At 31.3% G+C, this 17,258-nt stretch overlaps 1 protein-coding gene across 1 annotated transcript; it reads left to right on the top strand.

The window, feature by feature from the left end:
• Window positions 1-8,271: 8,271 nt before the first annotated feature.
• Window positions 8,272-9,259, top strand: LOC123205393 (HMG-Y-related protein B-like). The gene is made up of 2 exons (XM_044622337.1): window positions 8,272-8,448; window positions 8,552-9,259. The coding sequence occupies exons 1-2, from the start codon at window positions 8,341-8,343 to the stop codon at window positions 9,038-9,040; spliced, it is 597 nt and encodes a 198-aa protein (XP_044478272.1). The 5' UTR covers window positions 8,272-8,340; the 3' UTR covers window positions 9,041-9,259.
• The last annotated feature ends 7,999 nt before the right edge of the window (window positions 9,260-17,258 follow it).

Here is a 17,258-nt window from a genome sequence, read left to right as displayed (position 1 = left end):
TCATTGCGTTTATTAGTTTTTTTTATAGGTAAGAGATCTCGTCCATTAACACTATGGGTTGAGGACAAGCTTGTTAGACATGTGTTCAAATCTACTAGTATTGTTGTTAAACTAATCAACATGCACTAATACGAAGTCCATGATTCATGATAATAGGTGTTCATCATGAATATTCTCTATCAAACTTGTGATTCGGAGAAATTTTAACTTTTTTAGATTCTATGTGCACATGTTGTAGTTATTGCAAGATACAATAGCCTCTTGAACTATGTAAGATAGGTCAGTACATATTACTGGACAGAATATTTACGAAAGGTATATAGAGAAGATATTAATCTACTAAGGGATAGATCAATTTGGGCACCATCAAATATGCTTGTGATTTATCCCTTAGTGATGGAACAATAACGGTCCAGTCGTCTTTCCAATCTTGTAAGAAGACCTTCACAAGGAAAGGAAGTTTGACAACAAAATTGTAATCTATGTCATCAACTTGGTCATAATCGTTTGAATTGTTTGAGTCTAGCTCTGGTGCCAATGGTTAGCTCATCGCGCACATCAAGTAAAGGACGAGGATGAAGTCAAGGTCGGAGTAGTTACGATGCAATCCATATGGCTGAATATGTTATTATAGTCAATTTTTTAATTGTGTCTGATATTGTAATTTTAAGTATATATATATTACATGTTTAATTTATCTATTGGGTTTTATACAATTTTTAATGTTTTAATTTTTTATTTTCAGGCTCTTACATGTATGCAATGACAGTGGATCAAAGCAACAGAATGAAATTATCATGATATTTATTTATTATTGTTCATTTTATGTATATATTTTATTTTATTGTATCACACCATGTATTTTGTATTAATATATTTTATTAATTCGTTTCATTTCATAAATAAGCATTAAGGAATCATCAAAAGGAAGTTATGATATAAAATATAAATACATCACTGAAACAATAATAAAATACATCATTGAAACAATAATAAAATGATCTCCAATTTATACACATGCCCACTCATGTCTTAAGTGAAATTCTTGAAACCTGCACTTTGACAATCTAATTGAATTTAATAAATATCACCAATTAAGTAAAGTCCGATAACAAATAAACAAAGCCTAAACCCTAAATACTTACTAAGGGCCTTCCATTAGAATATAATTGTGGTCACGTGCCTTCTTAGCCTCATAGAATGTTTCAATGTGAAATTAAACAGACGATCTCAGGTAAGGTATTTCATAAACATAAGTAAAAAAGATGCTACAATCTACGCTTGCTACACTTTGTTTTGGCACGTCATGAACACACCTGTATTGTAACATTGGTGGAGTCTCTAGCGGTTGAATTCCCTTTGATTTATAAAAATTACTAGCCTTTATTAGGTATGTCAATGTCCTATATGATATCATCAACTTCTTCATTCTCTCTAAACTAGTGCATATTTAGTGGAGTTGTATATATACAACTTCCAATCATTGATATCCAATATGTCGCACATCTAATATTGGTTGTTGAAGTTGAGGGGAATGTATACCTTCAAACTAATAAAGAGAAATAAGTACAATCATCGATAACCGTATACCCTAAACGACTTACATTTGTAAACCAACTTGTTAACATTTTTATGGTTGAAAGTATTCAATGGATTATACATGTGAGATGCCATTAATTTGATTTAGGAAAAATAAGGCTCACTCCATATTTGCACTGAATCGTTTGAACTCATTGTTGCACTATAGGAGAAGTGCAATGAATAGGGTTGAAACAGTCATCTAGTTACTACCTGGAAAAGATTTATAGAGTATTCCTATGAAAGCTTTGATATGTTGTGTACACAAATAAGTTAGATCATAAGTTGAAAGTGATAACCAATATGAAGGAATACAAAGGAATAGTGCATCCGTGTTTTCTAACCATTGCTCCTGAGTTACAATTTAGGTCTACCAGAGTTTGCTCATATAGGTAGACCTGGCCACGGGCTGGTTTGGCCCGTGAATGGGACCGAAACCGGCCCGTATAAACCCGGAATCGGAACCGACAGACCCGGAATCGGATTGAACCGGAACTGAAACCGTGGCTCTACGGTTCGGTTCTGGTTCACATAAATTGGAACCGTGGAACCGCCGGTTCAAACCGGTTTATGAACCGGCAGTTAACTGTGCTGAACCGAAAAAAATTTGAAATTTTTTTAATTTTTTTTTTTAATTTTATTTAAAAAGGCCACGGTTCCCTGCGCAGGGAACCGTTGCCTTTTGAAGGAGAAATTGCAGGGGACCAATCCCCTGCAATTTTCAGAGAAATTGCAGGGGAGGTCCCCTGCAATTTCTCTGAATCTCAATTCACCCCCCCTATTTTTAATTTTTTTCAAAAAAGTTTTTTCCTATATATACTCCTCCAAATTCCATTCTCTCAAATTTCAATCTTTCTACTCTCTCACTCAATCCTTCAAACTCTCATTCTCATTCTTTAAACTCTTAATATTCTCTCAATCTTTCAATTCAATCAAATTTTCTTAAATTTAATTAAATTCTTTCTTAATTTTTTATTAATTTCAATTTCAATTTTAATTTTTTTTATACAATTCATAATTAATTATAGAATTTATTTCTATAATTAATTTTATTTATTATTTTTTTATTATCTTTTATAATTAATCATATAATTTATTTATATAATTAATTTTATTTATTGTAATTAAGTCCAAGCCTTTCTTTTAATTTTCAATTATTGTAATTAATAATTTAAAAATTAAATCAAGATTATGTATTAGAATTGACTGTTCAATATCAGTTTCGAACCGAAACCGTCGGTTCCGAACCGGGGCCATGAACCGGAACCAGCGGTTCCGAACCGTGGACGAACCGTCCTGTTACGGTTTCGGTTCAGGGTCCTTATATTTTCGAACCGTGAACCGGCGGTTCCGAACCGAAACCGGCGGTTCATGAACCGTGGCCAGGTCTACATATAAGCTATCATTCTGGTTGGCCCCCGGAGGAAAACATGTCAGTTGTCATTATTTAAAGCACTACAGTACCATAATAAAAACTCTGAGTAAACCTCAGCAAATCTCGAGTCAAGAGGACGATCCTCAGGTACAAGTTGTTTGTTCTTTCACGTCTTCGTTCGATCTATGAAAGGACTTACCATTTATTCTCTTTTTTATAGCACACGTCTAAATGCTAACACTTTTTTAGTTTTCGGCAACTTCTCAATAGTTATTGGTTGGTCTTTCTTTTGTTATTGCATATCATCGTCTGATGAGTCATCCAACTAGAAAAAAATTATGGTTATCATTATTTTATAACATAACTAATTGAAATAATAAAAAAAAAGTATAGTGGATAATAATCTGTACTAATCCTGATGTCTAAACATATGAATTCTCAAGTCTCGTAATTTGATTCTTTAACGAGGATTGGAGTTTCTACATCTCCTTATGAAGCATTGATGTTTGTTGTTGTCATTGCTCTTGTATCTCCCTATGAAACATCGGTGTCTGCTGCTGCCATTGCTTTTGCATCTCCCTATGAAACACCTATGCTTGTTATTGTCACTGTTCCTACATCTGCCCATAAATCATTGATGTTTACCCTTGTATCTCTCCACGAATCGTCAATGCATGTTGCTCTCATTCGGTGCATATCATTGTAGCGTGTTGGTTGAGTTGCTCTACATCTGAGCACTAATGACTCTTCTATGATCTATTAAAATCTATTGAAGATGGTTATACGATACACCATTGTATGAAGTCCAGTGAATTGAGTGTCTTACAGGCTCATCCCTCTAATACTCTCGAGGATGAGAGGCGTGAGAGGTTGACATTTGTAAAGACGATACACATACATTATGATAAGCCTTATGTGACTCTTGGGGATGCTTGTCCAGTACGAAAAGTCCTAAGAACAATTGGTCAAAGCCCTCGTGATGTAGATATCTATACAAAGGCGATAAAAACTTGGAGGTTGACCATATGGGTAGGGAAAACCTATACTGGAGGGATGTTATAGGAACATAAAGGACTTGAGACCTAGCAGTTGAGAACCATGAAAACCCTTGAGAAGTTATTGGAAAGGTAACAAGACGAATCGATTGGGTATTATTATCATCGTTTGAATATGTAGACTCGTCATCTGATGATACTAATGGTGCCTATTCTCTTATAAACTCTAAAGCTCGTGTGTACCATTCAAAGTTGCGCTTAATCTCAATCGAATGCAATACAATTGCAATCCCCTCCTGGAATATCAAGGAAATATGTAAAAAATTAATGAAATGAAAGATGAAATGATAAAATATAAATATACCAATAAGCAACTTATCGGAGGAGTATCCCAAAATATCGATATTTCAGTAATACAATTGTCTTCCACTTCAGGATACAAAAGACTTGATCATTTGCTTCTAGACAGACATAAGGTGATAGATTGTAAATCATCTCATAAATTCAATACTACACAATGTACAATATTTATGATTAGTATTTATAATCGTTGGTATGAATGTTTATCTATTATGCGATACTTATCTAGAAAGTTATCGGGTATCCCAAAATACTAAAACTACGCATTGGGAGTGGACTCATATAGGGTGGATAGTGTTGAACACAATATTGATATTTGTTATAGATGCCCTTTCGCATCGATTTAATTGTTTTATTTCATGTTATTGTCCCCCATGGGTATTGACTAAATGCATCTAAATTGTCAGTTAAATGCAAAAAACGATCAGATATTTTTGTTTTATTGTCCATCCTTAATAATCTTGTAAAAGCAAAATACAATACCATGAACTTCACTACGTCGTCATTAACTGCTTGTTAGATCTCCTCATGGGATAACAATCTATTAATAGTTGGGAAGTATTCCTCTCTCAATTGAGGCATCCCCATACAATCAATGTAGTTTGACACCTCTATGTCCTCCCAAAAAATCAGACTTGTGACTAGCACAAATTCAACAAGGCTGAATCAAAACTCAAGACCATTTAATCTGAATCACATTTCTCTCAATGAGTTCCCATGGTTAATCATACGAAGTAACATTGTATGCATAAAAACGACTCTAAACTGTGACTCCGCGAAATCTAATAAATGTCCGAAAAATAACTCTTTAGATAAGCGTTAGTTTGTTCCTAATTATAGTCATGGTGTCTATCATTATCCGGAGTGACATACGGATTCAAAATCCGTATGCATCATGAAATCTGTACGATCCTTTCTAATAGTTAATTGTAAATATTTGAAAAACATATTAATTCGTTTATTATATTAATGAAAGACAATCATTTTTTAATCAAACAATTTGAAATATCATTATAAAATTACTATGGTTGGCGTAAACTAATGTAACAACATTGGAATTAAAAAAACTGGATTATTTAAATGATCATTATTAAAATGAATTTTTCATCAGTAACAATTTAAAAAAAAAATGGATAGTTGAGAGATTTCTGGATTATCATTTTCAAACATGGTAGAAAGGTTGGTAGGGCCAACCGTTAGTGGCAACGCTAATGGTTGGCGTGGCCGCCACATCACCGCCAACCTATTCTTGATTGCTTTTTAGAGTTTTTTTGTTTTGTTTTTCTTTTTAAATCTATTCTTGAATAAGTATAATTGGCAGGCCGTACCACATATTTTAATGAATAAAGTATAATTTCAAAGGATAGAAGTAAAAATTTTCAGCATTACTTAATTGATAATTAACATTGAATTATTTAATTAAATTCATATCGAATTAAATTTAAATAATAATGGTAATTTACATTAAATTATTTAATTAAATTTAATTGATACTGATAATTTATATTGAATAATTTAATTGAATTTAGATTAAATTAAATTTGTTACGATATAATTATATTTTCATTTTTATAAGAAAACCTCATTTGTTGTTTTGTCATTACGTTGTCGTTGTCAATCCAACAAGTTTTGTCGTCAGCCAATGATTAATGAAGCTGCTTAATAAATTTTCTTCGTGTATAGGAAAGTAATCTGATAATTTATGCTACAAATTATATATATATATATATATATATATATATATATATATATATATATATATATATATTTTTCACGAGAAAGCAAGCAAAGACTATTGCAAAAAATAATTCAAATGTATATACATTCACATGAATGAAGCAAGCAAACATTATTTGAAAATATTCCCTATAATACTCTATGCTTCTCTATAATATTCTCAGCAATGCATTTGCTTCTTGGGATATTATATTATATTTTTTATATGATATATAAAAAATATTCCATGTCAAGACCTGAATTTTTTGTCTTTGACGAAGACAGACAAAAACCCTGTAATTTCATCTTTGTCTATGACGAAGATAGCCAAACAAGGAAGGGAGAACTACTAACAAGGCAAGAGAGAGAGATTGATGGCCAGTGGTAGCGAATTGTCACCAAAGAGAAAAAGAACGAAAGACTGGGGTGCAATTAAAATTTTCTAAAAATTCAGGGGGTGATTGTACATGGCGAAAAGATAAAGTTTTGCAACTCTAAATTTAGAGAGTAAAAAGTCTGTTTTTAAATTTGAAAAATATGAGTTTAAAGATAAAAGTAAAATTTGAAAATTTAGAGATAATCCTAAAAATGAGTTTAAATAAAATTTTTAAATAATGATTTTACCTTTGACAATAAGAATAAAATTTAACAAACGGATGAGTATTTAAATTTTAAAAAATTAAAGGATATGAGTTTGGGTTTGCACCCAACCTTGGATGTAGATATGTCAATTGGGTTGGGCCTCCATTTGGCCCAACCCAAAACATTAATTTGAGGCCCAACCTAACATTATAATGTGTCAAGTCTGACCCATTGGCCTTCCAAACTTGGTTGTGGACTTTAATGTTAGGCCATGGGCTGGTCCGGTACTGCTAAAAGAAAAAGGCAAAAATAAAGACTTTTGCTTCATTGCTTTTGCCACAAACAGGAGTTGGCAGTTATTTCTTTTTATTTTTTTATATAAACTAATTCAAATTTTTTTATTTATAATTTTATTTACAAATCTCTTAATCTTACTTCTTTTATTATATTTTTAGTCTCATTTTCTGTTATCAGCTTTCTTTAAAAAATTGTCTGAATTTATAAATAATAATTTTTTGTGTTTATAAATTTATTTTTATTTCAATTTTATTATTACAAAACATTATAAATAAATTCAATATCAAATGAATTTAGAAATTTAGATATTGAAGACGAGTAGATAAAATGTTTGAGATACTGTTTTCGATTTGAATAATCGAAAAATAATTTATATTTAAAAGTTTTAATTACATTTTTTTAAAAATTGTTTAAATAGATTGGTTGATTAAAGCCTGTGGACTGACCCAATTAAACCCTGTGGGCTGGCCTGTTTAATCTCCGACCATATATATATATAGAGTTAGGTCTTAGGGTTTCAAAAATCTATGAATGGGTCCGACCCAAAAAATTATTGTTGTGTGAGTCTGAGCCCCACCCTACCCAAAAACCCACCGGGCGGGTCGGCCCACTGACATGTCAGCTTGGACGGCATTAAGTCTTTGGGGCAAAGTATAATTCAATTTTCTACTTCAAGAGGCCCCACAAATCAATAGATGTTCATGTAAATAATTGTACGGTGGAAAACATTCGAATTTCAGGCGGAGAGCTATGATGGCGTACAATGAACCCAACGTAGTATTGGAAAAAGTCAACACCAAGCTGACCAACTATTCAATTTCTTGTCCTGTCTCCGGGCTCTTCCATGGTAATGTCGTAAGCCTCAGCCGCGCACGATCATAACTCTTTGTCGTCCGCTTTCTCGGTCCAAGTGTGGGCCCCACGATTCCGCAGTTGCATGCTGGATCTGGGTCCTTAAATTCGAAAATCAGATGATCCACAGCCCACGTGCGCTTCACCACTTTTTCGTTATCTTATCCTTCCATCAAAAAATCTGATTTTGACTTATTCGGAACCACAAATGAGAAAACGCCACGCGGAACTACGAGCACTACAGCTCCACACGTAAACATTTCCGAAAAGATTTTGAAACGATCAATTCAAAAACATGTCCAAAACCGTCAAATCATCAGGAAGAAACCGTCAAATACCATTGATGTCCGAAACCACGTCACCAATCCGCGTGAAACTACTATAATCTAACGTCCGCCGTCGGATCGTTCCACAAACTATTATCCCCAACCGTCGGATAAGTGACTAAGCACTTCTCATCCAAGCTGCCGTTATTCCCTCTATCATAACCTAAAATAAAATACAACCCTTTTAAATCCCCACACTACCCTTCTTCAAGCTCACACCAAACAGTCCCTTAACAGACTTGTCTTTCTCAAAACCCTCATGGCTTCAACGGAAGATTCTCTCAACCCACCTCCACCGCCACAGCAACAGCCCATTTTACAACCGCCGGCGCAGCAACAACCGTCTACTCTCCTGCAATATCCGGAGGTACAAAAATTTACAATTTTTCAGACTTTTACTTGAGATAATTGTGTTTTTTCTTGAAGTGGGATGATAGTTTTTTATTTTTGAATAATTTTGTTTATATTAGATGATTATAGCTGCAATTGAAGCGTTGAATGAGGAAACAGGCTCGTCTAAAGCTGCAATCTCGAAGGAAATGGAGTCAACAAACCTGGATCTACCAGCGGCCCACTCCACACTGCTCTCTCACAACTTAAACAGGATGACAGAGAGTGGCGTGCTGGTTATGGTGAAGAACAACTACATGAAGCCGGACCCCAACGCTCCACCCAAGAGGGGACGCGGCCGTCCGCCGAAGCCCAAGGCGCCTTTGCCAACTGGAACCGTGATTTCCCCACCCAGGCCACGTGGACGTCCACCTAAGCCCAGAGATCCGTTCGCTCCACCGAAAAAGATGAGCTCAACTGGGAGCGGAAGGCCACGTGGAAGACCTCCGAAGAAGGTCAAGACAACCCCCGCTACTGCGCCTGCAAATGCGAATAACACTACCGGTGCCCCTAGGGGAAGAGGACGGCCGCCGAAGGTGAAGCCGGCAGTGGCGCCGGTGGCTGGTTGACCGACGAAAAAAAAGTTAATGTAGTTAATTTCTACTAATTGATGTTTTAGATTAATGTTATCATTAGTTGTGAGTGTTGTAATGGAGAAGTAAGAGGTGTAATGTAACTGCAATTTGCATGTAAAAATTATTCAGCAGCTGATTAGGCCTTTTTATTGCCCTTTTCTCCAATAATACTTTTTCTAATAACAAATTTATATAAATACTAGGATAAATATATGTGGCATTATATCATTGGTAGGATGGTTTGAACTAAATAAGCTGAATTTAAGTTAGTGCGTTGAAGCTTTGTTCATTTAATTTTTTGATAACTTTGTTTATTATTATTGTTATTATTTTCTCATAATATCGTTCAATTTATGTGCAACTTTTAATTGATACCAAACATAAGTTTGAACTGAATTTAGGTAATATGGATTTGAGTTGAAACTATGATAATTCTGTATTATATTGTATATTAAAAATTTAATTTTTTTTGTATTATAAATGGTTTATCAATTTGAGAAGGCTTTATTTTTTAAATAATAATAAATTATAAATAATGTACCATCATTTTAGAAGATGTCATAAATATCTTATAAAATTTTATATTTGGCCAAAAGACTTGTTTTAATCTAAGGTTTGGTGAATTTTCAAACTCATACCTGTTAATTTTTAAAAATTCAAATACTTATTTTTTATTAAAATTCACTGTTAAGACTAAAAATTAAAATATTATTTAGTTAAAAATATTAAAAACTAAAAATTTATCATCTTTTTTTTCTAGGTTTAAAATCTAACAATTTCTTCTAATCCAAAGTTTGAAAAGTAATCATTTTTTCCTTAGGGTTTTCTTTTCTTCTCTGGGAAGCATTTCAGTTCTAGTTAGCCTAGTATCTTCCTCTTTCACTGATCTTCAGATATTGGTGGCCACTTTTATCAACAAACCATCCATTTTCAATGACCGTTTTCCCCTCACCCACTTGTCGGATGGACTCTCATTTCTCTCAGATCAGATGTGAACATGACTGTCTTTGTTTTCTCGCAGATTGGACACACTATCTCTCAACAAAGACAACTATCTTTGTCATGTTCACTTCATCTTCGTCTTCGTGGTTGGTTGTATTCAACCTTCATGGTAAGGGAAATCATTCAGACGAATCGTTTGTCTTTTGTCAGTGTCAAGAAAGATGGTCGAGAGGGAAAGATAGGTGGGAAAGGTCGACCATCTGTTGGAATGAAGGTGGCTAGAGAAGAAAGGAAAACCCTAAGGGGGTGTTTGGGTGAAGTTTTTTAAGATTATCTTGGTAATCTATCTTTTATTCCTTTGTTTGGTTTGTCAGTAATAAAATATTACAGTAATATTCTATTACCAATGCTGACATGACAGGTAATATAGGTGGTAATCTAATTACCACCTTCACCTTAGGTATTTAAAGATTACTAAGGTAATCTTGAGTTTATTATAATTATATTATTATTTATTAATTTTTTGAGATAAAAATAAATTTATTTTTACTTAATATGACAAATAATATAAAAAATATTTAAAAATAATTATATTCAAGGGCATTTAAGTAAAATAACTTACTAGTAATCTTTTATTATCTTTAACCAAACACAATAATTATTTATACCTACCAAATTTTATCAAACATAGTAATCATTTATACCCAGTAATCTTCTAAGTAATCTATCTTCAAGGTAATCTTTCTATTTTGGTAATAAAACATTATTGTATTTGAGTTTTTAAACCTAAGAGGAAGTGATAAATTTTTAGTTTTTAAAAATATTTTTAGTTAAATTACACTTTTATCCTTACCCATAACAATGAATTTTAACAAAATTATAAGTATTTGAGTTTTTAAAAGTTAACGAGTATGAGTGTGGAATTTCACCAAACCTTGGATGAGAATAAGTCTTTTGGCGTTTATATTTTCTTATATACGTCTTTGCCACAATATCACTTTTTAAAGAGGTTAATATGTATTAGTAATATATATCATGTCTTAAAAAAATCTATTGTATCATATCAATGTTATAAATCTTATAATATGTATTATTTTATATTTGTATCGTATTATATCGTAAGATAGTAGATCTTAAGGGTATGTTTGGTTAGGTAATGTTTTTTATTAGTGTTTTTAAAATCAGACCCAACCAGCTAGTTTGACCAATTAAATCGTGAACTAGTATATAATTCAATTTAGTTTCACAATCTGATTTGGTTTATATATAAATATTGATTGGTTTGAAATTCGGTCAAACATGATATACCCATTGACTTGAAAAAATTATTTAAAATCAATAAAACTAGGTTTACATAATATTACACAACTTTTATCTTATTGAAACTTAGAGGAGTTGCAATTTGTAAGTTTTTAATTAAATTAAGGCCAAAGGACTATTTCCCACCCAAGGTATGCTGCATTCTCAAGTTTTCTCCCTTTAACTTTGATAATACCAAATACCCACCTATGAATAATTAAAATTAGCGGAACCCTAACCCCTTGAAATTTTATCACTTTTTGCCCCCCTAAACTTTAAAAACTAAAAGTTTCCCCCCAACCTAAGTTTTAAAAAATGACAGTTTCACCCTAGGGTTTCGATTTGAAATCTCCAGCTCCATTGCCAATGGCTTCTCCCTCCCAAAGCATCCTCTCTCTCCAGCGGTCCCTCTCCTCCTATTTGGATGCCTGATCGGCGTCAGAGAAGCAGTCTTTGTCTTCCCCGATGAAGCTCTTTGTCTTCCATCGCTTTTTCGATTTTAAACCGGTTGGTTGTCCAATTAAACTAGTCAAATCATGAACTAGTACAATAATTGGTTCAATTGCTGATCCGATTTTAAAAATATTGTGTTTTTATATGAAAAGTAAAAAATTACTATAATGATAAATTATTTAAATGATTAATGAGAAAAATTATTACTATATTTAATAATATTATTAGATATAAAATTATACTTAATTTAATATAATAAAAACATACTAAAATATTATTTTATTAAAATTTTTTATATTAATTAAAAATAAATATATTTTTATTTTAAAAAATTAATAAATAAAAATAAAAATGTGAAGCTTTAATGGGAAGTTGTATTTGGCAGCAGTAGCAACATGTCGCCAAAATGGAATATTTTTATAATGAGTAATATTATATATACATATTTTTAGTATAAAATTTAATATATAGATGATATATTATCATATAATTTAATATATATAGAACATACACAGTTTGTTTGGCTCACGCACAATAAATAATTGAATGTGATTATTGTGTAGGTTAAGCCATTAAGGCTGTGCTGATTAAAGAATAAAATAAAACCCAAACGGCTATTTTCCTCCCAAGGTGTAGTGTAAATTTTTTTAATTGATTAATTATTAAAAATTTTAATACCTATATTTTTATTATATTATTCTACTACCATTAAAGATAAAATCATTATTTAATAAAATTATAAATTCATCATAATTTTCTCTACAGATTTAAAAACTAACCATTCTTCCCCTTCCCCTCACCCAAAGTATAAAAAATGATTATTTCCCTTTTATGGTGATGACCAAAGTCGGTCAATATCCTCTCTCCCATCTTTTGGAAAAGAACGAATCGCTGTTGACAGGAGGTCAATTGATGATTTATCGATAAGAATTTGTACGATGCACAAATTGATCAAAAGAAGGTTTAAACTCTTTGTTTGACCAATCTATGCATCGGTTGACATACAGATTAGTCGATGTGATCTGTGCGTCAGTCAACACATAGATCAACCAACACAATTTATACAATTAGAGCTGACAATTTTTAATATGACTAGTCAATCTGACATGACAAGACACAAAAAATATCGAGTTAAAGTTAAGCTTTTTTATTTAAAATTTATTTTGGGCCAACTCAACATAATTCAAAATTAAATCAGGTAGTGTTAGAATTCACATGAAAATAACTTGACACGATCTGAATCGATTCGAATATTTTAAGAAAATGTTACTTGAATAAAATTTATTATAAATAAATTATAAAAATGTTAAAATATAATATCGACAACAGTAGAAATCTTTCTAAATTGAATATAGTTGTATCTTTATATAATTATAATCACTCATATTATCGTTTATTTTTATTTAAATATTTTATTTTATTATGTAAATTTTATATAATTTACATTTGTCAAGTTTTATAATTATATAATTATAAATTGAATATCGTCTATTTTATATAATTATAATTACTCAAGTTTTAGTATGTAAATTTTTAAATCATTTGTTAATAAGATATAATGTTATATCTTGTATTTTATTAATAGTTTATTGGAGTAATTTAGTGACAAAATTAAACTGATAAAAACACTTTGGACAGTAAAAACAATAGATAATTTCGAGTCAGTTTGGGTTGAATTAGGTTAACTCGAATATTAAAGGTTAGGTTAGAGTTAAAAAATTTCGATACGATTCTAATTCGGATCAAGTTGGAATTGAAGGTCTCTGACACAAAACCCGAATTGACATGATACGAACATGATCCGATGAAACAAACTGCCAAGTCTATGTGTGACATACAGATTTGTGCATTGCATGGATCCATGCCTCTCTAACAAATCATAGACTGATCTCTTGTCAGTCTATAATTCGTCCTAGTCCGGGAGATAGGAGGGTGGAGGTTGGTTGGCTCCTATTGTCGGAGAAGTGGTAAGAGAAAAATGCAAACCTTAGAGGAGAAATAGTGATTTTTCAAACTTTAAGTGAGAGAAAGGTGGGGGGAAATTGTTAGTTTTTAAATCTGGGGGGAAATGTGAAAAATTTATAATTTTTTAAAATATTTTTATTAAATAACGATTTTATCCTTGACATTTATAGTAAAATTTAGCATAATGATAGGTATTTAGATTTTCAATAATTAACAGTGAAAAATTGATTTTGCACCAATCCTTGGATGGAAAATAGTCGTTTGGCCTAAAATAAAATTAAGTGTTCTGATAAACATTAATAGATGTAAAAATTATTCATTATTACGTGATTTTATAATTTTAAATTAATATTTAATTATATAATAATATATTATAATTGACATTTAAATTGATATATATATATATATATATATATATATATATATATATATATATATATATATATATTTTCATGAAATGATTATTTTTCACGTAAGATTTAAAAAATTATTTTTTTCATTCATCTGTTAAAATCAATTGTTAATTTTAACAGATAAATGGTATTTATATTATTTTATCTAAATATTATAATAGATGTGTAATTAACTATCATTTTGTCCCTAGGGTTTAAATTATTACAATAACACTATTGTCGAGTGGAGGTATAAATATCATTTTTAAAACTTACTAGAGGTAAATAGATATTTTACTTATTTTGCTTAAAAATTATCACATTCACTTCATATAATTAAAAAATATAATTATAACATTGACTGTTTTTAATATGACATTTTATACTCATAATTTTTTGTGTTTTATTTCATTATTTAATAGTGTAACTATCATTTTTGAAATAACTGTTGTATAAATTAAAATTTTAAAAATTAAAAATACTCCAAAATTTTTCCAAACTAAAAAAGAATCTTTTAAAAAATCATTAACATTTTAAAAATTTATAGTTTGTGTCATGGACACCGTTACACCCTCGATAATTAGAGGTAAGCGAGTGCATCGAGTTGGCACATTGGACTTGATGAAAGACCGAAGAATGACATGGTTGGGCATGCCTAGACAGTGCAAACGCAAGTCAGGAGCAAAGCTACATGTGCAAGGCGTATGGGCAGAGGCGTGTGAGTGCAAGACAGAGAATGCAAAGGTGCACGAAATAAGTGTGTGGGTAGGCAGGGCAAGGACATGACCGTTAAGGCACCTAAGATACATATCATGCGAGGTATTATGTAACACCCTTCTTTAGATACATACCTTTGATGGAAATGCAACTTAAAGAGATGTGCACAACTGAAGTATTTAAAACTATTAATGCATAAACATAATCATAAAGCTTGTAAAAAAGTGATGTAATAAAAACAACTGCTTTATTAATTAAAACTCATAAAATAATAAGTATCTAAAAATCTCTGATATAAAATAATTGTATAAATCATAACCAATCAATATGTTTGAAAAATAATAATAATAATAGTTGTATGTTTGACTAAAAAAATAAAATGTCACAAGCGCCCTCTCGTTTTGCAATTGCTCGCTAGACCGCTAGATCCCTCGCTACTTACCTTTATTTGCAAAACATATGAAAGAAAAAATGTAAGTAAAACTTATTGACTCAAGGAGTCATTATGCTCTTATTTTGATGATAATAAACTAATATGTCCCTTAGCATATTAACTAATAATTTTACTTGAGTGTGAGTTTAGATTGCAATAATTTATCTAATACACTTGAAGGAGTTTCAAGATGAAAATGAAGACAAGACTCAAGTGAAGAATTCTTGAAGATTTGAAGTAAAACTCAAGTTTAGATAGATATATTTGTAATTTGGAGCATTTGTTTTGATTAAAATATTTATTTGCATGAGATAGCTCACTTAAAAACTTATTCTCACATCTTTCACATTTTGGGTTAAAATTTCATTTTTCAAACTTATTGGGTTAACCCAATTTTTTCACCAAAGTGTATTAACTCATTTAAAACGATGAAGTTTTGTGAACTACATTTTCATATCTTAAAGTTGGTTTTGAAAGAATTTTCTAAAATGGGTTAAATTGTCACTTTTCAAAGTTTTAGGGGTTAATATAGTTTTTAAAAATTTAGGGGGTAAAATATAATAAAATTTGATTGACCGACTTTGACCGACCGAATTCTTCGATGGCAGCTTCTGAATTGTCTATAAGCCATACATTTTGGCTTTCAGAAATTTGATTGACTGAATTAAATCCGATTGACCGAATTTTGGTTGAAACTTTCTAATGGCTAGTGCCACGTAGGCACCACGGGAGTGTCACGTCATATCCGGTTGATCAAATTACATCCGATCGATTGAATTGTGCATTTTTTGAAAAATTAAAACAGCTAGTCTTTGTGCACATCGATAACTTTCCTCATTTTCTCTTATATAAACCCAATCAAATTCATTCAAAAAGAACTTTTTGCCACCAAGAACTTTCATATTTTTGAGAGCAAATTAGTTTTAAGCTATTCACTTGCAAATTCTCTTCTCTAATCAAAACCCTTACTCATATACTTTGTAATTTCATTTGTATTGGGTTATACCAAGCTTAATCTTTTATATATACTCTTTGAGAGAGATCATACTTTAAATTCATACTAAAATTCATACTATAAAAGAGTGAGGTTCACTCTTGGAGAGATTAGAAAATTTCTAGTGAGAGAAATTGAGCTTTAACACTTGTAAATGTTAATAGCACCTTGGAAGCTATTTTATTGTGAAGAAAAGCTTGGTTGAGTTTTAGGTCCACCAAGGATTAGTGGAATACTCCAAGGGAGAAAGCTTGGAAGAGTGGACGTAGGCCGGGTTGAGGCGAACCACTATATATCGTGTGTTTGATTTTCTCTTCCCTTAAACTCATATTTTATATTATGTTATTTTGATTGTATTGATTATTTAAAATATTTTTGTTATTCTCATAAATTGGATTAAAAATAGGCAATATTCATTTATTTGAATAAATCGCTTTAATTCTCTAATTTGGTAAAAATTGTTTTAAATTACCTAATTTACCCCCCCTCTTAGGCCATTTGATCCTTTAATAGGTATCAAAACAAGGTTGCTCATTCTCATAAACTTAACCGTTTAGAGCAATGGCCATGAATCTAGAAAAATCTCATACTGTTAGTGAAGGGCTTGCCCCTAATAGACCGCCATTGTTTGATGGCATCGGATATGCCCATTGAAAAAATCGTATGTCAATTTTCCTTCAAAGTGATTATGAATTGTGGGATGTAGTGCAAGATTGACCTTTTGTTCCTATGAAAGAAGTAGATGGAAAACAGGTGCTCAAAACTAGGGAAGAAATAACCTCTCAAGATAAGAAAAATATTGCCATTAATGCTAGAGCTATGAATGTGTTATATTGTGCATTAAATAAATGAATATAACTTTAACAAGGTACAAGCTTGTACTTCAGCTAAAGAAATTTAGGAATTATTGATGGTATCAAATAAAAGGACTTCACAAGTCAATGAATGAAAATTAGCATGCTCATACACTCATACGAGTTATTTAAGATGAATGAAAATGAAACTATTAGTGACATG

This window comes from Mangifera indica, unplaced genomic scaffold, assembly GCF_011075055.1.
Source record: "Mangifera indica cultivar Alphonso unplaced genomic scaffold, CATAS_Mindica_2.1 Un_0004, whole genome shotgun sequence".
Classification (NCBI taxonomy): domain Eukaryota; kingdom Viridiplantae; phylum Streptophyta; class Magnoliopsida; order Sapindales; family Anacardiaceae; genus Mangifera; species Mangifera indica.
The sequence above is the reverse complement of the archived record's forward strand: the minus strand, read 5'-3'. Positions and strand labels throughout refer to the sequence as shown.